The sequence below is a fragment of the Westerdykella ornata genome (genome assembly GCF_010094085.1).
Source record: "Westerdykella ornata strain CBS 379.55 unplaced genomic scaffold EI97scaffold_14, whole genome shotgun sequence".
Taxonomy (NCBI): Eukaryota; Fungi; Ascomycota; class Dothideomycetes; order Pleosporales; family Sporormiaceae; genus Westerdykella; species Westerdykella ornata.
Window position 1 is genome coordinate 481088 of NW_022986864.1, and position 17552 is coordinate 498639.

General features: G+C 52.3%; 6 protein-coding genes across 6 annotated transcripts; 3 read left to right on the forward strand and 3 right to left on the reverse strand.

Annotated features, from left to right (window-relative positions):
* Positions 1-1690: 1690 nt before the first annotated feature.
* Positions 1691-7619, forward strand: EI97DRAFT_475520 (uncharacterized protein; the record flags this gene model as incomplete). The annotated part of the gene is made up of 12 exons (XM_033801924.1): positions 1691-3076; positions 3110-3186; positions 3217-3481; positions 3515-3578; positions 3609-4196; positions 4320-4669; positions 4749-4973; positions 5025-5265; positions 5320-5637; positions 5686-5917; positions 5990-6069; positions 6124-7619. The coding sequence occupies 12 exons, from the start codon at positions 1691-1693 to the stop codon at positions 7494-7496; spliced, it is 5199 nt and encodes a 1732-aa protein (XP_033653031.1). The 3' UTR covers positions 7497-7619.
* Positions 7620-7755: 136 nt separating this feature from the next.
* On the reverse strand, positions 7756-10240 carry EI97DRAFT_434331 (DEAD-domain-containing protein). The gene has a single exon (XM_033798608.1). It carries the CDS (start codon positions 10221-10223, stop codon positions 7851-7853), a length of 2373 nt encoding a protein of 790 aa, XP_033653032.1. The 5' UTR covers positions 10224-10240; the 3' UTR covers positions 7756-7850.
* Positions 10241-10397: 157 nt separating this feature from the next.
* EI97DRAFT_77082 (uridine-2'-O--methyltransferase TRM7) lies at positions 10398-11979 on the forward strand. Its single transcript, XM_033803058.1, has one exon. The coding sequence runs from the start codon at positions 10571-10573 to the stop codon at positions 11723-11725; it is 1155 nt and encodes a 384-aa protein (XP_033653033.1). The 5' UTR covers positions 10398-10570; the 3' UTR covers positions 11726-11979.
* Positions 11848-13022, reverse strand: EI97DRAFT_379201 (acid protease; the record flags this gene model as incomplete). The annotated part of the gene is made up of 2 exons (XM_033795698.1): positions 11848-12487; positions 12559-13022. Coding segments are annotated over 2 exons (1104 nt in total), but the record flags the coding sequence as incomplete, so codon positions are not given.
* A 908-nt stretch (positions 13023-13930) lies between these two features.
* EI97DRAFT_443340 (U1 snRNP-associated protein Usp106) lies at positions 13931-14896 on the reverse strand (the record flags this gene model as incomplete). The annotated part of the gene is made up of 3 exons (XM_033799812.1): positions 13931-14428; positions 14478-14818; positions 14866-14896. The coding sequence occupies 3 exons, from the start codon at positions 14894-14896 to the stop codon at positions 13931-13933; spliced, it is 870 nt and encodes a 289-aa protein (XP_033653035.1).
* A 228-nt stretch (positions 14897-15124) lies between these two features.
* On the forward strand, positions 15125-16916 carry EI97DRAFT_443341 (Gpi16 subunit, GPI transamidase component; the record flags this gene model as incomplete). Its single annotated transcript, XM_033799813.1, has 2 exons — positions 15125-15477; positions 15524-16916. The coding sequence occupies 2 exons, from the start codon at positions 15125-15127 to the stop codon at positions 16914-16916; spliced, it is 1746 nt and encodes a 581-aa protein (XP_033653036.1).
* Positions 16917-17552: the final 636 nt, after the last annotated feature.

Here is a 17552-nt window from a genome sequence, read left to right on the forward strand (position 1 = left end):
CGGACTATCCCTCCTTCCCAACTGCCTACAGCATCTTCGTCACAACTGAGCCAGCCAGGAGGAGGTTTCCAAATCCGAGGAACCGCCGAAAAGCGGTTGCAGGCGCCACAAGCCCCCAGTTCTACTTTTCACATCCGCGCGGGAACACTTACGCAGACTCCGCATGCCACGCCCTCTGTAATAAGAACTTCCGGTCATTCCACGAGTTTATGAACGCTTCGAGGACGCTACCCCAGACCATGGATGCATCTCGGTCAGGATGCCAATCAACCCACCCTCGCCTGAAGGATAATGCCAGACCGCAAGACGGTGCTGATGGTATGCCTTCCCGTGGCAGACAGTCAAGTTACCATGGACAACGCCAGTACAACACGAAGGGAAATGGGCGCCGTAACCACAACCAGTACAGCAATAAAGGGGTTAAAAAGATTTATTAAGCTAAAAAGGAACAGAAAAAAAGTGGAAAGAATTCAAAACATATCAAAAATATTTTAAGACTAAGGACGACATGAGCGAGGGAGGATCGATAGAAGTATAGGACAAATCTCATAGGGCATCAAGATAGGCATCTTCTGATCACCGCGATGTGATCAGGCCGAATTTTTGGCGGACACGGTAATGTATCTAGATGATACGTATTGAAACACTATTGCTCTCTATAACATGTGCATTGATGATCTGTGTGATACATTGCAATGAAAGCATTCTTCAGAGCTTAGGTATACCTGAACACCCGTACTTCCTTCGCATCTCACTGCCACTCTCACCTTCACGTAGGCGGCAGTGCCGGGTAACCGCCAGGGCGTCCATACTACGATCAGAGTCTCACTCCGTGCACAGCATTCACTGCACATACACAGAAAGAGTCTTCATGAATCAGAGTCGTGAAATCACACAGTAGCGGCCGCCGTCTTATCGTTATCGTATAATCACCGTTCACTGTTGACGTCTCAGGGCTTGGCGCGACCGGCTCCCGTCCGTTTGCTTCACTCACTCACGTGGTCCCGCATGACGGGCAGAAAACTCTTCTGCCTTCCAGAGCATCCCGTCGTTTCCCTCATCGTTGTCTGTTTTTCTCACTCTGGTCTCTTATTACTCTGTTCTCCAAAGCTTCTTCCTCTCTGGAGCTCTCCTCAATACTTCTCTCTGCCCGTTTACGCTCGCTCTCACCTCTGTCATTCGCTCCCCACGTGCTTGGTTTCCTCTCTCCGTGTTTCCTCTCGCTGCGTCATACTCTCGCTCGGTTCTCCCTCGCCCGAGTCGCTCTCTCCTCTCTTATTCCAACCCCTGTCGCTCTGTTCTCCCACGTCCTCCCTTCTCCCCCGAGGTCGCTCTGTCCTCTCGCGCTCCAATCGATCTTGCCTTGCCTCAATCATCGTCTTCCTTCTCTAGCCATCGTCGCGGCCCCCGTCGATTCCGAGGAAGTTACAATGCAACGTTGTCCGCTCGTCAACAAGCCGGGAGGCTGCCCACAAAAACACTGCCCCCTCTCTCACCGTCGTAAAGGAAAGCACTGCAGACACTATGCAGAGGGCAAGAAGTGCAGGTTTGAAGACAAATGCATATTCCTTCATGAGGATCCTGAGTCAGGAGGTCCGAAACAATTTACCGGACAAAAAAGAGCACCCATCGAAGTGACCCAGAAAGTGAGCGAAAGTTCCGCCAGTGGCGGGCTCAAATTCAAGGCCCCATGTCTCGCTCCAGACAAAGCAGATCCAACTTTTTCAGTGAAGCATTTGAGCTTATCGCCTTGGACGTCGGCATCATGCAATCTGTCATTCAGTGCCTCGCTTCGGAAGGGGGGCTGAAGCGCATACTCTTCCTGGTAAAGGAGGAGATCAACAGCACAGCCGCTCAAAGCCAGGGTGCTGTTGTGATGCGGTCCATTTTGCCATTCCTCCAGACTATCAGTTATCAGAAGGTTCTCAGCTCCGCCTTACTAGAACAAGCAGTCGGCACAATCTATAACGCTATTTTCGGGCCCGGTGGTCAATATGCACTGGCACGCTTTCGTTTCGCGGCAAAGAACTTGGATCCACTCTCTGCCGACGAACTCGAACCCGTTCTGGGTGTCTTCGCTAAGACGCTGGACATGAATGGCACCGCGCTTCTCATGGACGATTTCAAACAGATTGCTGATATATTTGCCGCTGCCCTGAAAGAAAAATCCGGATTGCCGGATACTGACGGCCCTACCGCGGTGGGTGCGCTCAAGTGGCTTAATCGTGCAAAGGGCCGCTTGGGAATGGACGTACCTATGGCAGTAGAACAGATGCACCGCAAGAAAAGTACAGTCCTAGTACATTTCGAGTTCGCAATCGATCTTCCTGGACATCTCTCGGAACATGGTCCAAGACACGACAACGATTTCGCGGATATTCGCGACATTCGAATCTTGCCAACATATCAAGAGATTATCTGCACACGCGCTCCTTTTCTCCCATTACTGGACTCTTCGACTCATCATCTGCCTGGCATAGAAGGCTTGATTGATCGGCACTTTCGACTCTATCGTGAAGATGTCGTCGGCCCCATCAGAGAGACGTTGAAAGCCGAGTTGTACAAACAATCGCGGCCATCGGAGAAGTTGAGATATGTGGAACACGGTGTGAGAGTAAATTGCTACAAAAGCCTATCATTCGTGCGCCTTCGATGCGATCCCTTCCACGGCCTCACCGTGACGGTGACCGTTACCCAACCGAAAGAAGTTCAGAGGATGTCTGACAGCAGTAGAGCAGAGTGGTGGACATCGAAGAAGCGCCTGCAAAAAGACTCCTTGGTCTGTATCTTGGACCCTACGACTCAGCAAGCAATCTTTGGCTGCGTTGTGGAAATCAAAATTCGCAAGCGCCGCCACTTCAGAGATGAAGATGATTCCCAGGACTATAAAAGCAATGAATCGGAAAGTGAGGAAGAAGAGGAAGACCATGAGGCGTTCTTCCAGGATCTTGCCGGAAATCCCCAGTTCGCGCGGCTTACCGTCCGACCGCTGGAAGACGGCCATGCAATAACTCTTGCGGACTACTCTACAGGTTCCAGAGTTTCTCATAATCTCTTGTTCGTGGAATTTCCGAAAGTAATGGTTCAGACATTTCAGCCCACCCTCAAGGCCCTTCAGTCTATGATTTCACAACTTGAGATTCCCTTCGCGAGATTACTTGCACCATCAAACGACTCCGAGAACGTGTTAGAGGTTGAACCGCCTCTATATGCGAGACAGCGTAACTTCAAGTTCAACCTTAGCTGTCTATTGCAAAATGGGCAGGTCTTGTCGTTTTCCCCTAGGGAAGAGTTTGAGTTGGAGACGCTTACTGATGCGTGCACACTCGACGCAAAACAGGCGGAGGCTCTGATCAATGCACTATCACATGAACTAGCCATATGCCAAGGACCTCCAGGAACGGGCAAAAGCTTCACAGCGCTGGCTTTGATAAGAGCTTTAGTAGCCAACAAGATCTCTGGTGATCTAGGGCCGATACTGGTGGTCACCTACACGAATCATGCACTAGACCAGGATATGGAACACTTTCTGGACAGCGGAATCAGGAAGATCATTCGCATAGGAAGCCGTTCCAAAAGTTAGCGTTTGCAGAATCTCAATCTCCGAGTCGTTGCACGAGAGATGAATGAGACCCGTCCAGAGGTTGAAGAAAAACGCAAGTGTTTCCGGAGGATGGCCAATGAGGCTAATGATGTCAACCATGAAATTCGCGGGCTAGGAGTAGGGAGCGAATCTCAGCGAATTAAGGAATACCTCTTCCAAGAGTACCCGGAATACTATCAACAGTTTTGGGGAGCAAGCGAGGATGGATTTCAGATTCGGTCCTCCCGTTCCAGATCAATACTTGAAACCTGTCTGAATGGGAAGTTGGGTGGGATCACGAACGAGCCTCGTCTCATACGCAGTGCAGAGGAGCTATTAGATGATGAATGTGGCATCCGAGATATGTACCCCGAGGAAAGAAGAGCGCTATATGAGTTCTGGAAGGAAGGCTCGCAAGCATCGCAGCACCGGGACTTCATTTCTGCGTTGGAATCATATCAAAACTCAAGGGAAATGTATGATGCTGCCAATCAAGAGGTGGATCTTAGGTGTCTGTATGAGGCCGATATCATCGGCGTCACGACATCGGGGCTTGCGCGACACTTCGATCTTCTAAAACGCCTGCCTATCAAAATCTTGCTTGTGGAAGAAGGTGGCGAGGTCTTGGAGGCTCATATTTTGACAGCCTTTCTTCCATCGTGCAGCATGCCATCTTGATAGGAGACCACCAGCAGCTGAAGCCCTCTGTAAACAATTACAATCTCTCCTCTGAAAGCCAAAATGGGAAAAAATACTCCCTCGATATGTCTCTCTTTGAGCGGCTCGTCAGCCCCCCGGAATGGCTTCCAGCCCGGAAACTATCCTTCAGCACCTTGGAGATCCAGCCGGATGCACCCTTCAATTTCCACCCTGATTAGAGAGACATTATACCCACGGCTTAAGGATGCACCCAATGTATCCCTCTATCCGGAAGTCGTGGGGATGAGAAAACGTCTGTTCTGGTTCGATCACGAGGTTCCCGAGGTTGGCGCGGAAACAGACGAACTTGTGGCCTCCTCCAAATCCAATGATTTCGAAGTGGAGATGACGGCATGCCTGGTGGCCCATCTACTTTTCACAGGGGGGGTATGCGTCTCAAGATATTGCTGTTATCACCCCGTATCTTGGTCAACTGTTCAAACTTCGCGACAAACTTTCCCGGCAGTATGAAGTTGTCCTGGACGATCGAGATGCAGAGGCTCTGGAGAAGGCAGATTTAGGATCCGATACCGCGAAGCTGCCAGCCATGAAGACTAGCCTTCTAAAAAGTCTGAAGGCTGCCACAATTGACAACTTTCAAGGTAATGAAGGGAAGGTCGTCATTGTATCCCTCGTACGATCAAACCGGCAAAATATGTGTGGGTTTCTGAAGACTCCAAACCGGATCAACGTCCTGTTGAGCCGAGCGCAGCATGGGATGTAAATCATCGGGAACTCCAAGACGAGTGCTGCGGTGCCCATGTGGTCGCAGGTTATTGACATGTTGAAAATGCAGGGCAACATTGGGCCAGCGCTTCCATTGTGTTGCTCGAGGCATCCAGAGACGACTATTGAGGTCAAAGAGCCAGATGACTTTGTAATACATGCTCCAGAAGGCGGTTGCAGCCTCCGCTGTGGCAAGCGTTTGGAGCCGTGTGGTCATGCTTGTGAGCAGAAATGCCACTCAGATCTACGCCACAAGAGTGAGTACTTTTGGAAAAATTTCCCACTAGCCTTGAATCTAACTTTTTCTTTAGATGTAATCTGCCTTGAGCCCTGCAATAGGCCTAAAAAGGGATGCGAGCATGTATGCCCCAAACCCTGCGGCGAAAAGTGCGATCCACTGTGTAAAGAATTCCTTAGGAACGTCAATGTCCGGCTCAATTGCGATACAGTGAACGACTTGCTCTGTCATCAATATCAGAACCAAGGAAAGATCAAGTGTACAGTTCTCACGGAGAAGACCATCGACAATTGCAAGCATACCGTCAAGGTGCAATGCCACGTCGATGTCAATGCGAAGACCTACATATGTACTGCCGAGTGTGGCACACGCCTTAAGTGCGGTCACATCTGTGAGTTAGAAATTGTTTGTTAACAGGATTTCACTGATCTGCTGCCAGGCACGAGGCCCTGCAACTCCTGCAACGGCTTGACACACAAAATATGCCTCAAGATCTGCGGTCGACCTTACTCAAACTGCGATCATACTTGCGCTGGCAGGTGTCATCCAGGCACACCGTGCGGGCTATGCAAAATGCCATGCCAGGTTGCTTGTAGTCATAGCAGATGTGATAAAGTATGCTCAGAACCATGTAACTACCCCGTGCGCAAAAGCAGAATGTGCCTCTGGTTGTCCGCACAGTAGATGGTGAGTTTCCCACATTCCACTCCCAGAACTTATAGATAATGACTTGCTATGCACAGTTCGATGCCGTGTGGTGCCCCATGCGACTTCATTCCGTGTTCAAAGCGCTGCGATAAAATACTGTCGTGTGGACACCAATGTGAGTAACAGTCCGAGTTCAGCTTAATCGTCGAATACGTGCCTGACTATCTAGGCCCTTCTGTATGCGGCGAAACCTGCCCAGCACCGAAGTACTGCCAACAGTGTGGGAATAGCACCATCAAGGATATGGTTGTGGACTACCTGGAGATGAAAACGTACAAAGAAGTAGACCTTGACGACGATCCCGTCATATTCCCCAACTGCGGCCACGGGATAACCATGCTGAACATGGACGGGAGCTTGGAAATATCGAAGGTCTACGAAATAGACCCCGACGGCAAAATCAAGGGTATACAGTGCACCGAACCCTTCCAAGGCGAATTGAAGCAGCTTCCTGGCTGCCCCGTTTGCCGGGGCACTCTTCGCGGGATAAATCGATACGGTCGCTTGGTACGCCGTGTTCTGCTGGACGAAAGCACGAAGCGTTTCATTACTTGGGCTGGCTCTCAGTTCAGCCCTGTCTCGGAAAAGCTATTCGAAGCTCAGGACAAACTCTCAAAGGCACCACATATTCCAAGCGATGCAGTGCTCCCTCCCCGACTAGATATTAGCGGGAGCCGCGGAAACCAGTTTCAGACTCTCGTGAACCTTACGGAAGGGTGGACCCGCTATGACGATATGAAGAATGCCCGAAATGCCATTGCATCGTATTATGCTAAAGTCAACAAAGATGCAACCCCGTTCGCGAAGATCTGGCAGCTCGTGGAGATTGCTAGGCGTAGAGCTGGAAGTCCGACGGCCGTCCAGTTACAAAGTCCAGTATCCCAGGTCACTTTCCACATCATAGTTTTAGCGTTACTAATTCGATGCGATGTTGCTCTGCTCGCTGACATGGTCAATGAGCTTAGCAAAGTGAAACAAGGTCCTCTCCGGACGAAGATAACGCTGGATCTGTCTCAAAGCCGGGTTGACTGCGAGGTTCTCATCACGGAAGCCATTCAGGCCAAGGACTACGAACGCGCTGTGGAAGGCAATATCTTGTTTGCGCGATACTGTGCGATTGAGGTGCCGTTCAGGTCGACGCCGGCAGATGCGCAGAGCCTGAAGGACATGGGGAAAATGCACGTCGACTCAGCCTTCACTTGGTGCAAGCAACACGGCGGAAAGCTTCAAAGTTTGGTCTCGGAAATCGAAGATGTCAAGCGTATTTTGAATGGCGGCACCTTCATGCAAACCGTCACGTCCGAGGAACGGCGCGCTGTTCTGGCAGCTATGACGAGAGAGCTTGGAAGGGGGACGGCGCATTGGTATACGTGCGCCAATGGACATCCTTTTGCGGTTGGGGGGTGTGGTATGCCAATGGAGCAGACGCGTTGTCCGCAATGCGGCGCGAATGTTGGTGGCCGAGATCATAGGCCGGCTGCTGGAGTTTCCCGCGCCGACGACTTGGAGAGTGAGTTGGCCCAGCTGAGGTTGGATCGTTGAGTTAGGGTGGGCTACGCCATTGGGTGGGTTTGTGAACTAGTTGGGGGTGCAACGTGTGTGGACGATGTGAAGGGTACAATCTGTCGTCTACACAATCTACTGTATCTTGATAAACGCAGCGAGGATTTGCTTCTTTACATGCGGTGATAAGTTAGGGTAGGAATGGTCGGTCCCATACTCCGCATACTGTGCTGTAAACAGCGAAAATGATATACTGGGGTATGATGTGCAACGTACTGTGCTTCAAAGCAGAAATGCTCCTTTTCTGAAGGTGAATACTGCTTACATGACAGGATATCCAAGGATCATTCACATTGAAAATGCATTTACATCTTTCCAACCGCCATCCAAGCACTACTTGCCTTCGCCACTGCCTCCCTCCTCTTCATCATCAAGTCCCAAGCCACCCACCTCACCCAAAAATGCGGTGTTCCCCACGCCGCTCAGCAAACTCTGCACATCCACACCTCCAGAAGTCAAATACCTTGCACTAACCCCCGTGTTCACCCTCTGTGCCAGCAGCGCTTTCAACTCCGCCCTCATAGCCTGCAGCTCCGCTTTCGAGAGACTCCTCGCCTCCTTTTCCTTCTTCTTCCTCCCACTGCCCCTGCCCCTCTTGCCCCTCATTCCAGCCTCCAATTCATCGCTATCGTACTCCACACCCAGGTCCTCGGCTGCCTGCCGCAAAAAGTCATCCTCACTGTGCTTCTTCTCCTTTGCGATGACCGCGTCCGCAAGAGTCTTGGCGAGCGAGGCTCGCGGCTTCAATCGCGACACAATGCGGCGATCGATGTCGAGCGTGCGGATGAAATGCGTCGTCTTCGCTTTCTTCCCCGAGGACGACGCCTGCGCGTGGACTTTGGCGACGAGACGGCGCACGCCTGCCACTTCTTCTGGCGCGCAGATCAGGACGCTGGAACCCGACGCGGAGCCACGTGCTGTGCGGCCGGAGCGGTGCACGTATGTGTCGGCTGTGCGGGGGAGGTGGTAATGAATGACGATTTCCACTCCTGGGATATCGAGGCCGCGTGCTGCGACATCGGTGGCTACCAGGATGGAACCGGCGCGCTCGGCGAATCGTTCTACGGATCGCAGACGCGCTTTCTGGGGCATTTGGGAGTGGAGGGGGAGGGCGGGAAGATTGAGGTTTTGCAGGAAGGGAGTGAGGCGGCGGACGGCGGAGATGGAGTTTGTGAAGATGAGCGAGCGGCGGTTGGGATGGAACATAAGGATTGAATAGAGGTAGAGGTCCTTTTCCGTGCCGACGCATTCAATCAGACCTTCCTTGAGCCCCGAGGCCAGCTGCGAAGTGGGGTTCGCGTCGATGAACTTGGGCTTTTCTTCGCGGAAGTGGAGCTTTCTGAGCAGGTACTCCATGGATTCTTGCTTGTTCATCAGTTCGCCGGCTTTCTTGTTTTTGCCGGCGAGTTTCTGCTGGAGGCCTTTGTGGAAGGTGGCGGAGAAGACGAGCGTTTGGCGTTCGACCTTGGAGTCTTCGGTGTCGCGGGCGTTCTCGGGTTCGTCCTCGTTGGGTCCTTCGGAATCTTCGCGGTCGAGCACGTTGATGATTTCTTTCATCTCCTTGAAGTGGCCTTCGCTGAGCAGACGATCGGCTTCATCTACAATCAGAAAACGAATCTTCTTCAGCGATGCTAGCAGACCGTGGCCACTGCTGATGACTTCCCATAATCGGCCAGGGGTACCGACTATGATGTTCGCCGTCTCAAGCTGCCTCTGTTGCTTCTGGACGGAAAGGCCTCCAGTGATAGTAGCTATGGAGGGGGCTTCATCTACCCCAGAACAGAGTTTCGACAAGTGCGCCGAAATCTGGTGCGCTAACTCGCGAGTCGGTGAGACTATGAGCGCTAGGGGTAACTTCCGTTCCGGTGAGCCTTGAGTCAAGCCTAGATATGTTTCCAGCACAGGTATGCCAAAGGCTAGCGTCTTGCCTGAACCTGTGGAAGCCTTGCCGATAACATCATGGCCTGCGAGGATTTCCGGTATGGCGGAGCTTTGGATTGTTGTAGGTTGCGCGAACTTCAGGCGAGCGATGGCTTCCAGCGTGTCTGGGGACAGCCCTAGGGGTTCCCAGGCCGACACATCCACCTCAACATCCTCATCATCCGTTGGCGCATCCGCTAGGATGTCGAAGACACTTTTCCCATTGAGCTCTGGTACGTCTGACAAGTCGTCTTTCTGCTGTGGCTTGTTTGTCTGTGTTTTCTTGGTCTCGTGGTTCGATTCGCCATTCGTATCGTCCCGTTTCCGCTTCTTATCCTTCTTCTTACTCTCCTTTGCTGTCTGGCCTGGCTGCTCCACGGTCGCAGGTTCCTCTGCCGCATGTTGTGCGTTTTCCTCCTGCGCTTCAGTTTGACCCTCATCTTCACTAAACCCTTCCCAGGATTCCGCATCGCCTTCCTCGTCCTCCCTTTCTTCCTCTACTTTATTACTGTTCCCTTCCTCCGCCTTCTTCAGCTTCTCTTCCGCCTTCCTACTCTCAAACGTCACCGCGCCCGTCACCTCGTCCCTCACAACATCCACATCATCAATCTCCTCCAATCCGAAAAAGCCCTCATAGTCGTCGAGGCGATCCGGCATCTCCACCGGCTTCCATTGCAGCTGATCGAGGCGGACCTTGCGCGATTGCCCTTCCACTTTCTGCCGTTTGCGAGATTTCATTTCGCCGTTCTTGTGGGGGCGGCTTCGTTTCGCGGAGGTTTGCACCATGGTTTCTCAATTCTCCGGTGGCCTGGAGGAGAGGTTGCTCGTAGGAGGTCTGGGAAATTTCGTCGGAGGTCGGGTAAAACTGCCCCGCTTCCACTTGCAGCGCGTATACTTTCCGTTAGCGGTAAGCGACTGCACGTGCAGAGACTTTCACATCGTAAACCCAATTTGGAGAATCACGCATCGCAAAACGAGGTCCCTAGGCGTACGGCGAATATTGTGAAGGCCACATAGGAATTTAATTATTTCGAATTGCTGTATTGCACGATCAGCACAACTGGCATTTCACGCAAACCCGGGATAATTCTCCTTCGTAATCCCCTAGGGCTCCTCACCCTACCCACACCAAGATGGGCAAATCGTCCAAAGATAAGCGGGATGCATACTATCGACTCGCCAAAGAGGAGGGATGGCGCGCCCGCTCAGCGTACAAGCTCGTCCAACTAGACGAAGAATTCAACCTCTTCGAAAATGTCACCCGTGTTGTGGACCTCTGTGCAGCACCCGGGAGTTGGTCGCAAGTGCTATCAAGAGTGCTCATCAAAGGTGAAAAGTTCGGAAGAGCGGGCTGGGAGAGGAAGCAGGAGGAGATGAGGAGGTATGTCCTGGGTGATGAGAACAAGGAGAATGCGAGGGAAGAGTCAGAAATTGCCGCACAAAAGCAGGAGAACAAGGAACCTAGGAAAGACGTCCGCATCGTAGCCATCGATCTGCAGCCAATGTCTCCTTTGGAAGGGGTCACGACTCTTAGAGCGGACATCACGCATCCTTCCACCATACCCCTCCTCTTGCGAGCACTGGACCCTTCCTCAACGTCGGCATCATCATCGCCAACACACTCGGTCGACCTAGTCATTTCGGACGGTGCCCCTGATGTAACAGGCCTACACGACTTGGACATCTACGTCCAATCCCAGCTTCTGTGGGCAGCGCTGAACCTGGCTCTCTGTGTACTGAAGCCTGGAGGCAAATTCGTGGCCAAAATCTTCCGTGGCAAAGACGTCGATTTGCTGCTTGCGCAGCTGAAGATTGTGTTTCACCGGGTGAGGGTCGCGAAGCCGAGGAGTAGTAGGGCAAGCAGTATTGAGGCCTTTGTGGTTTGCGAGGGCTTTTGCCCGCCTGAAGGGTTTACCGCGAGTTTGGACAAGCCTTTGGGCGGTAGTGCTGGTTTGGGTATTGAGAAGAAGAAAGAGAAGACTGAGCCTAAGAGGACTGTGAGAGAAGATGGTGCAGTGGAGATCGAATTGGGCTCCGAAAGCGACGAGGAGGGACAGGAGGATGATATTCAAGATGGAGGTGCTCGGTGGATTGCCCCATTCCTAGCTTGCGGCGATCTTTCTGCATTTGACTCGGACGCTACATATCACCTGCCCAAGGATAGAGTCAGTCTGGATCCCATACAGCCACCCACGGCACCACCTTATAAGCGGGCCCTGGAGATGAGGAAGCTGGCTGGAGGAGCATATGGGAAGACCAAATTACACGAGCATCCGGACACTACATAATAAGAATCACGAGTCGCTCTGTGTCTGCGTTCGGCCAACAATTCAGCAGAATCTGTTTCATGGTGTGCTCTCGCATGTACTCATACGGCAGCCAGCGCGATTCGTCATCGTCTTTGTTTTCCTCAATAAACCCTCTGTGCGAACCCCATCTCGTTCCTCCCCAAATCGAACACCGCAACGACATTCTTCAAAAACGCATCTCCCAAAACCGGATTCCCACCCCCAACTTTCTGTACACTCATCACACAAGTCCCCATGGTGCTGACCCGTCCATCCACGGTCTCATTATTGATCAAATCCCTGGTATCAACCCAGAATGTCCTCCCACCAATAATGACTCCGATTCTCGGGGCAGCCGCTCCGCAATTAACCATGTATAGACCTGTCTGGGACGAATATGCAGCCGCAGGCACGAAAGCGCTCGCGATGTACTCCATCACAAGGTCCGGGAAATACATCAGCGTGGTTCCAGAGTCGATGATGGTCTCCACTGGCGCCCTCGAGTAGTTCAGTTTCCAGCCTCGAGGTGCTGTGGTGCTACCGGGTGTGGATGCAGGCATGACAATGAAGCCTTGCACTTGGATGGCGTAGAAGGCATAGGTGTTGGATATTTTGGGCTTGATCGGGACGGTGACAAAGTCGCTCTGAAGGGGGATAGTGGGGATCCCGCCGATGGCAAGGAGACCTCCTGCTCGAGGGGCGATGCGGGTGGGGCGGGTGAGAGCAAGGGAGAAGATGGGTAATACGGCGCGAGTGGCGAATCTATGAGTGTTTTAGCCATTCTGCGTGTTCGGTCCTGTCCTCTCAAACACCTTTTCTTGATGACGACTTACAGATTGGTAATGACAGAAGTATAATTCAACTCATGCACATTCCTCGCAAGAGACGAGTACGCCAACCCCAACAGCCCGCTACTTATTCCATCTCCCACCCACCACCCTTGCTCAACAACACCAATGACCTGGGTGACGGTCAAGCCGCCAATCTGCAACTCTTCCATTCCCAGCTCTCCGTTCAGGAACTCGCCGTCGGTGTACGCGACCTGGAAGGTATACCCTTCTATGGGATCCCAATGGGGCGACTCCGTCAGATTGTAGAGTGACCCAAATCTATAGGCTGACTGAGGGAGCAAGGTTCTCGCGAATTGCGAAAGGCAGGTGAACGCTGAGGAGGCAACCCACGTATCGCTGGAGCCGGTGTCGATGACAACGGTGTAGGGACGGCCGGTAAGAGTGATGTTGGTCATGTAGACACGCCCGCCAATAGTTTGCAACCCGTCTTGAACTGGAGCGATAGGAGGGCCTGCATTTTGGCGTTTGGACAGGTGGTTGTGAGTCGATGTCAAGGGGTAGCGAAAGGGAGAAATCTCGAGTGTAAGAACATGAGGAGTAACTGTTCAGTCGACATTTAGGCCGGAAAGCAGTAGCTCGAAGAGGACGGATTACCTGCGATTCTGGAGGGAGCTCGGCGCTCTACCCCACACGCATATAGAGATGAGCAGAGTGCGAGAAGGAGAGCAACGGTGCGCATAGTTGCGCCAGAGAAACAGAAAGTAAAGGAGATTTGAAGTTGTATAAGCATCGGATTGCATTGTGGAAGAGACTGGATAGACGCTCGGTAATCATCGCTGAACGTAAGGAGTCGACTACATTCCTGGCAATTTCCTCGGCATTGAAGACAAGTGCGAAAACGCTGGGAATCGCTATGCTGAGCTGCTAACTTGTCCATGGGACTACAAGAAAACGACCCTTAGCCAGGCGGACGTTATCCAGCCAACTACTCGCCGGACGCCGCTAGATGTGCGAGGACGACTCTTGGGAGAGTGAGAGCTCGGCAATCTCCCTGTAGCTTCCGGAGCGATAAGAGGCCCGCCTTTCGGCAGTCTAACATGCACAATTGGCGACCAGTAAAATTATGTCTGACTCCCGAGTAGGAATCAATATCGGAGTGTAAGAGGTCACGTCATCCCAATGGACACATCCCTTGATCGACGTTAGACAAGTCATGGCTCGATGGTGAAGGCGTACATTGTGTAATCATCGCAAAGCGCAGTCATGCCTCAGCGGCGCCCTCAAAAGTGCCCCATCTAGCAGAGCCAAGTCGAACCATATCTACTCGTATGCCCTGTAGTTAAAAGTATAGCCTTCGGGATAATCAAAAATCAATGATAATAATAGGCACACACCTGAACTCCTGCTGAGAGAATCACCAGCCGCCACGCCTTCCACCGCGTCCCCCACGCCGCCCACCGCGGCCATACCCACCGCCGCCACCGTAGCCACCGCCTCCCCATCCACCCGGGCCACGAGGGCCATTCATGTCGCGGTCGTCGTGCGGATAATTTTGGCGAACCGGAGGTGGGCGCCCTTTGAGCTCTTTTTGCAGAGCGTCGAACGATTTGCGCATATTGGCGTATCCGAGATGCATCTTACCGTAGAAGTGATCTGCCAATCGACGATCGTTGTCCAATCTGGAGAGATACGCACCGCAGACATCGCACACCTGCAGCTTCTGATGACCTGACGGGCCTCCGGTATCCGCCAGAGCTTTGAGCTCCCGTTCGCGCTCCTCCTTCTCTTGCTTCTTCAAACGCACCTTGTAGAATTCCTGCACAGCCATGTTCACCATCCCTTCTTCGCCCATGATTTCAATTTCGAGCATCGCGGCGTCGATTGCCTTAGTGAGTTCGTTGATTTGTTTGAGCTAGAAGACGTCCGTCAGTGCAACGACTATGGTGGTGGATGAAACATACCAGGTTGTTTGTCTGCCTAATCTCTTCGGGAGTCTTTTCCAGTCGGCGCTGTGCTGTTTCGATACGCCGATTGCAATCATCAATATATTTGCGCATGTCATTCAAGTAGTCAAACTCGAAACCCCAGACGCGCTTTTGCTCGGGGGATGCTTCTTGATATTCTGTCTTCAACGCATCGTTGTGCACCTTCGGACAGGGACCCATGTCTTGTTTTGTGTTCGTGAAGAGATCATGGGGGCAGCTCCCAACCAGGAATGACCGACAGACCTTGGGATCAGTGATGCTGAGCTGAGGGGCTCGAGTATCGGCGCCAGACATGTACTGCTCCCCCATGAGCTGCTCTGCAAGATGTTAGGAACTCATAGTGAGATATGGGACAGAAACGCACCAAGCAGTCTGCGGGTTTCGGCTGCCGCCATCTTGAGTGCGCCCCGGAGATTGCGAGCAGTTTGGCAGGGTGTTGTTTATAGGTTTTGAGCTGTAAATGTAGCAAGGCGCATTGGGAATATGTTAAGTTGCACGCCAAGACGAGGTCATGCCAAGAATATACATCACGTGCCGCGAACATCATGCAGCTACCTGTGACATTGTTAACCATCCGGCGACGATAGACCTTTGACGTGCACGTCGCGTCTGGACATGCCGCAATGCTGTCTTTTCTCCCTCTTCTCCTTTTCAATGCTTTGATAGCTTGCACCGCCGCCCGCTCTGACTACCACGAGCGCCTTCTCCTGCGTCCCCTTCCGCAGTCCGCTCTCCTCGCATCCTTCACCTTTCGGAGCAACGAGTCCTCGGGCGCTTTCGAGGAGCAAAACTTTAGATACTTTCCAAGGTCATTGGGACAGATTCTACAGCATGCTCACACGAAGGAGCTGCACCTGAGATTCAGTCTCGGCCGCTGGGACGCCAGCAACTGGGGACAGATGCCCTGGAATGGAGCGCGCGAAGGAGGCACTGGCGTAGAGCTCTGGGCCTGGGTAGAAGCGGGTACAGAGGAGGAGTATGTTGAGGCACCACCTGCTGTCACCTAAAATTAATCAGAGCAGAGCTTTCTCGCGATGGTTGGCCCTCACCAATGCACTGTCCGGCCTCTTCTGCGCTTCCCTTAACTTTATCGATGCTACGAAGACCATTCGGCCGGTCATGTCCTTCCAGCCCGAGGGCGACCACCACAATATGTCCCGACTACATCTTCTGCACGGCACGCTGCCGCACGAGGTGGTCTGTACCGAGAACTTGACACCATTCTTGAAGTTGCTTCCATGCAAGGGGAAAGCAGGAATTTCTAGCCTGCTGAGCGGACACAAATTGTTCGACGCCTCGTGGCAGACCATGTCTATAGACGTGCGACCAGTATGTCAGAAGGAAGGTGATTGCGCTGTTGAGATTGAACAAGGTGTGGATATGGTGCTCGACCTTGAGCGAGCCAAACGTCCCCTGGACAACCCAATTCCCCGGCCTTTACCCATTGAAGAGATTTCCTGTGACGGCTCCAAGCCGTATAATGCTCCTGATACTTGCTATCCGCTTACCCGGACGGCGGATTCCTCCTGGAGTTTGAACGAAGTTTTTGGGACATCGTTGCATGGTGCGTGCCCATTGACAGATGACAGGGACGGGAATTCTCACACTGTCTGCATCAATGTGCAGCCAGAGCGCGAGATTCAAGTCAAAACTGCTGGGGAGTACGACGAATCTCGTTCTGCATCTGAAACTCTGCGGTGTTACAAGCTCCCCGTCGGCGAAGCTTTTGATCTGGTCCTGCCGGAGCAACAAATGACGACTGGCCTTGTGCTCCCTACACCGCCCCTATATGCTGCACGTTCAATAAATGGTCATGGCCAAGAGCGTGGCAGCGTCCAGGCTGTAATCCGGAACCCATCTACTACGGACGCGGTTGAGTTTATTTACCTAGAGTCTCTGCCGTGGTTCATGAAGCCATATTTGCATACACTCCGCGCAGTTATAGACAAGTCCGAAGGAAACCCAGTCAAAGAAACATACTATCGACCAGCTGTCGACCGCCGCCGTGGGTCACATTTGGAGCTTCGAGTTGTTATCCCGGCTGACTCAAGTCTATCCCTTACTTATGACTTCGACAAGGCTATTCTGAGATATACTGAATATCCCCCGGATGCAAATCGCGGCTTCGACGCGGCGCCCGCCGTCATTCGCCTTCTATCCCCGCGACCACCCGACAGAAAGGGTGTTTATACTAGAACAACAAGCTTACTTCTACAGTTACCCACCCCGGATTTCAGTATGCCATACAATGTCATCATCCTGACTAGCACGGTGATGGCACTTGCTTTTGGAAATATATTCAACCTCCTTGTCAGACGCTTTGTCGGCGCGGATGAGGTACCGAGTCGCCGAGGTCTGAGGACGATACTGCAAGGGAAGCTGGAGAGATTCAAGTCCCTCGTCAAAGGTCCTTGAAAGATGCGGGAGAGTAACCACTCACCGAGTACCGCATCTACTTGCGACTTAGAGATGCCACCAGCAGCGGTGCCAATCATGATAATGCGGTTGGTCGACTTCTCTCCCATGGCCATGCTTCTGTGTCCATTAGCATGATGCTGTAGAAAAGACGTGGATAATGGATGGGGGTGTATCTTGCAATAAGTGAAGTTGCATAAGAAACCACTTGAACAGGAAGGTTTCATCCCAGAGTTCATTCTCCGTTCCTATCCTGGTCCCTCCCGGACCAATCATCCACGTCCAACCTTCACATTATCTATCCGCTTTCTTCGACAGAAACACCTTACCGCTATCAAAGGACTTGACCTAAGTCATATGAGTGTATTCCCTTGGGACCAAATCCATCACGTGTCGATCGTCATCATTTTCAGTCGGAGAATTTTCACATCGCCAATCATGAAGTTCGGTCGGTTATCGTTAGCTCATGACTGTGTCATTCTCCCCTGGCGCTTCTCCTGCATTCACTCCGTTTCCTGCTCCATATGAGGCCTTCCCTCATTAATATCTCAGGACAACTCCATTCCAGTCTTCATCCGCGTTCCATAGAGACGCAGGCTTTCGCTCTGCGTGGAGATGCCATGCAACGACGGCAGT

Bases quoted from the DNA above. Each gene is read 5' to 3' on its own strand.
- EI97DRAFT_434331 (XM_033798608.1), bottom strand. From the start codon at position 10,223: ATGGTGCAAACCTCCGCGAAACGAAGCCGCCCCCACAAGAACGGCGAA.
- EI97DRAFT_77082 (XM_033803058.1), top strand. From the start codon at position 10,571: ATGGGCAAATCGTCCAAAGATAAGCGGGATGCATACTATCGACTCGCC.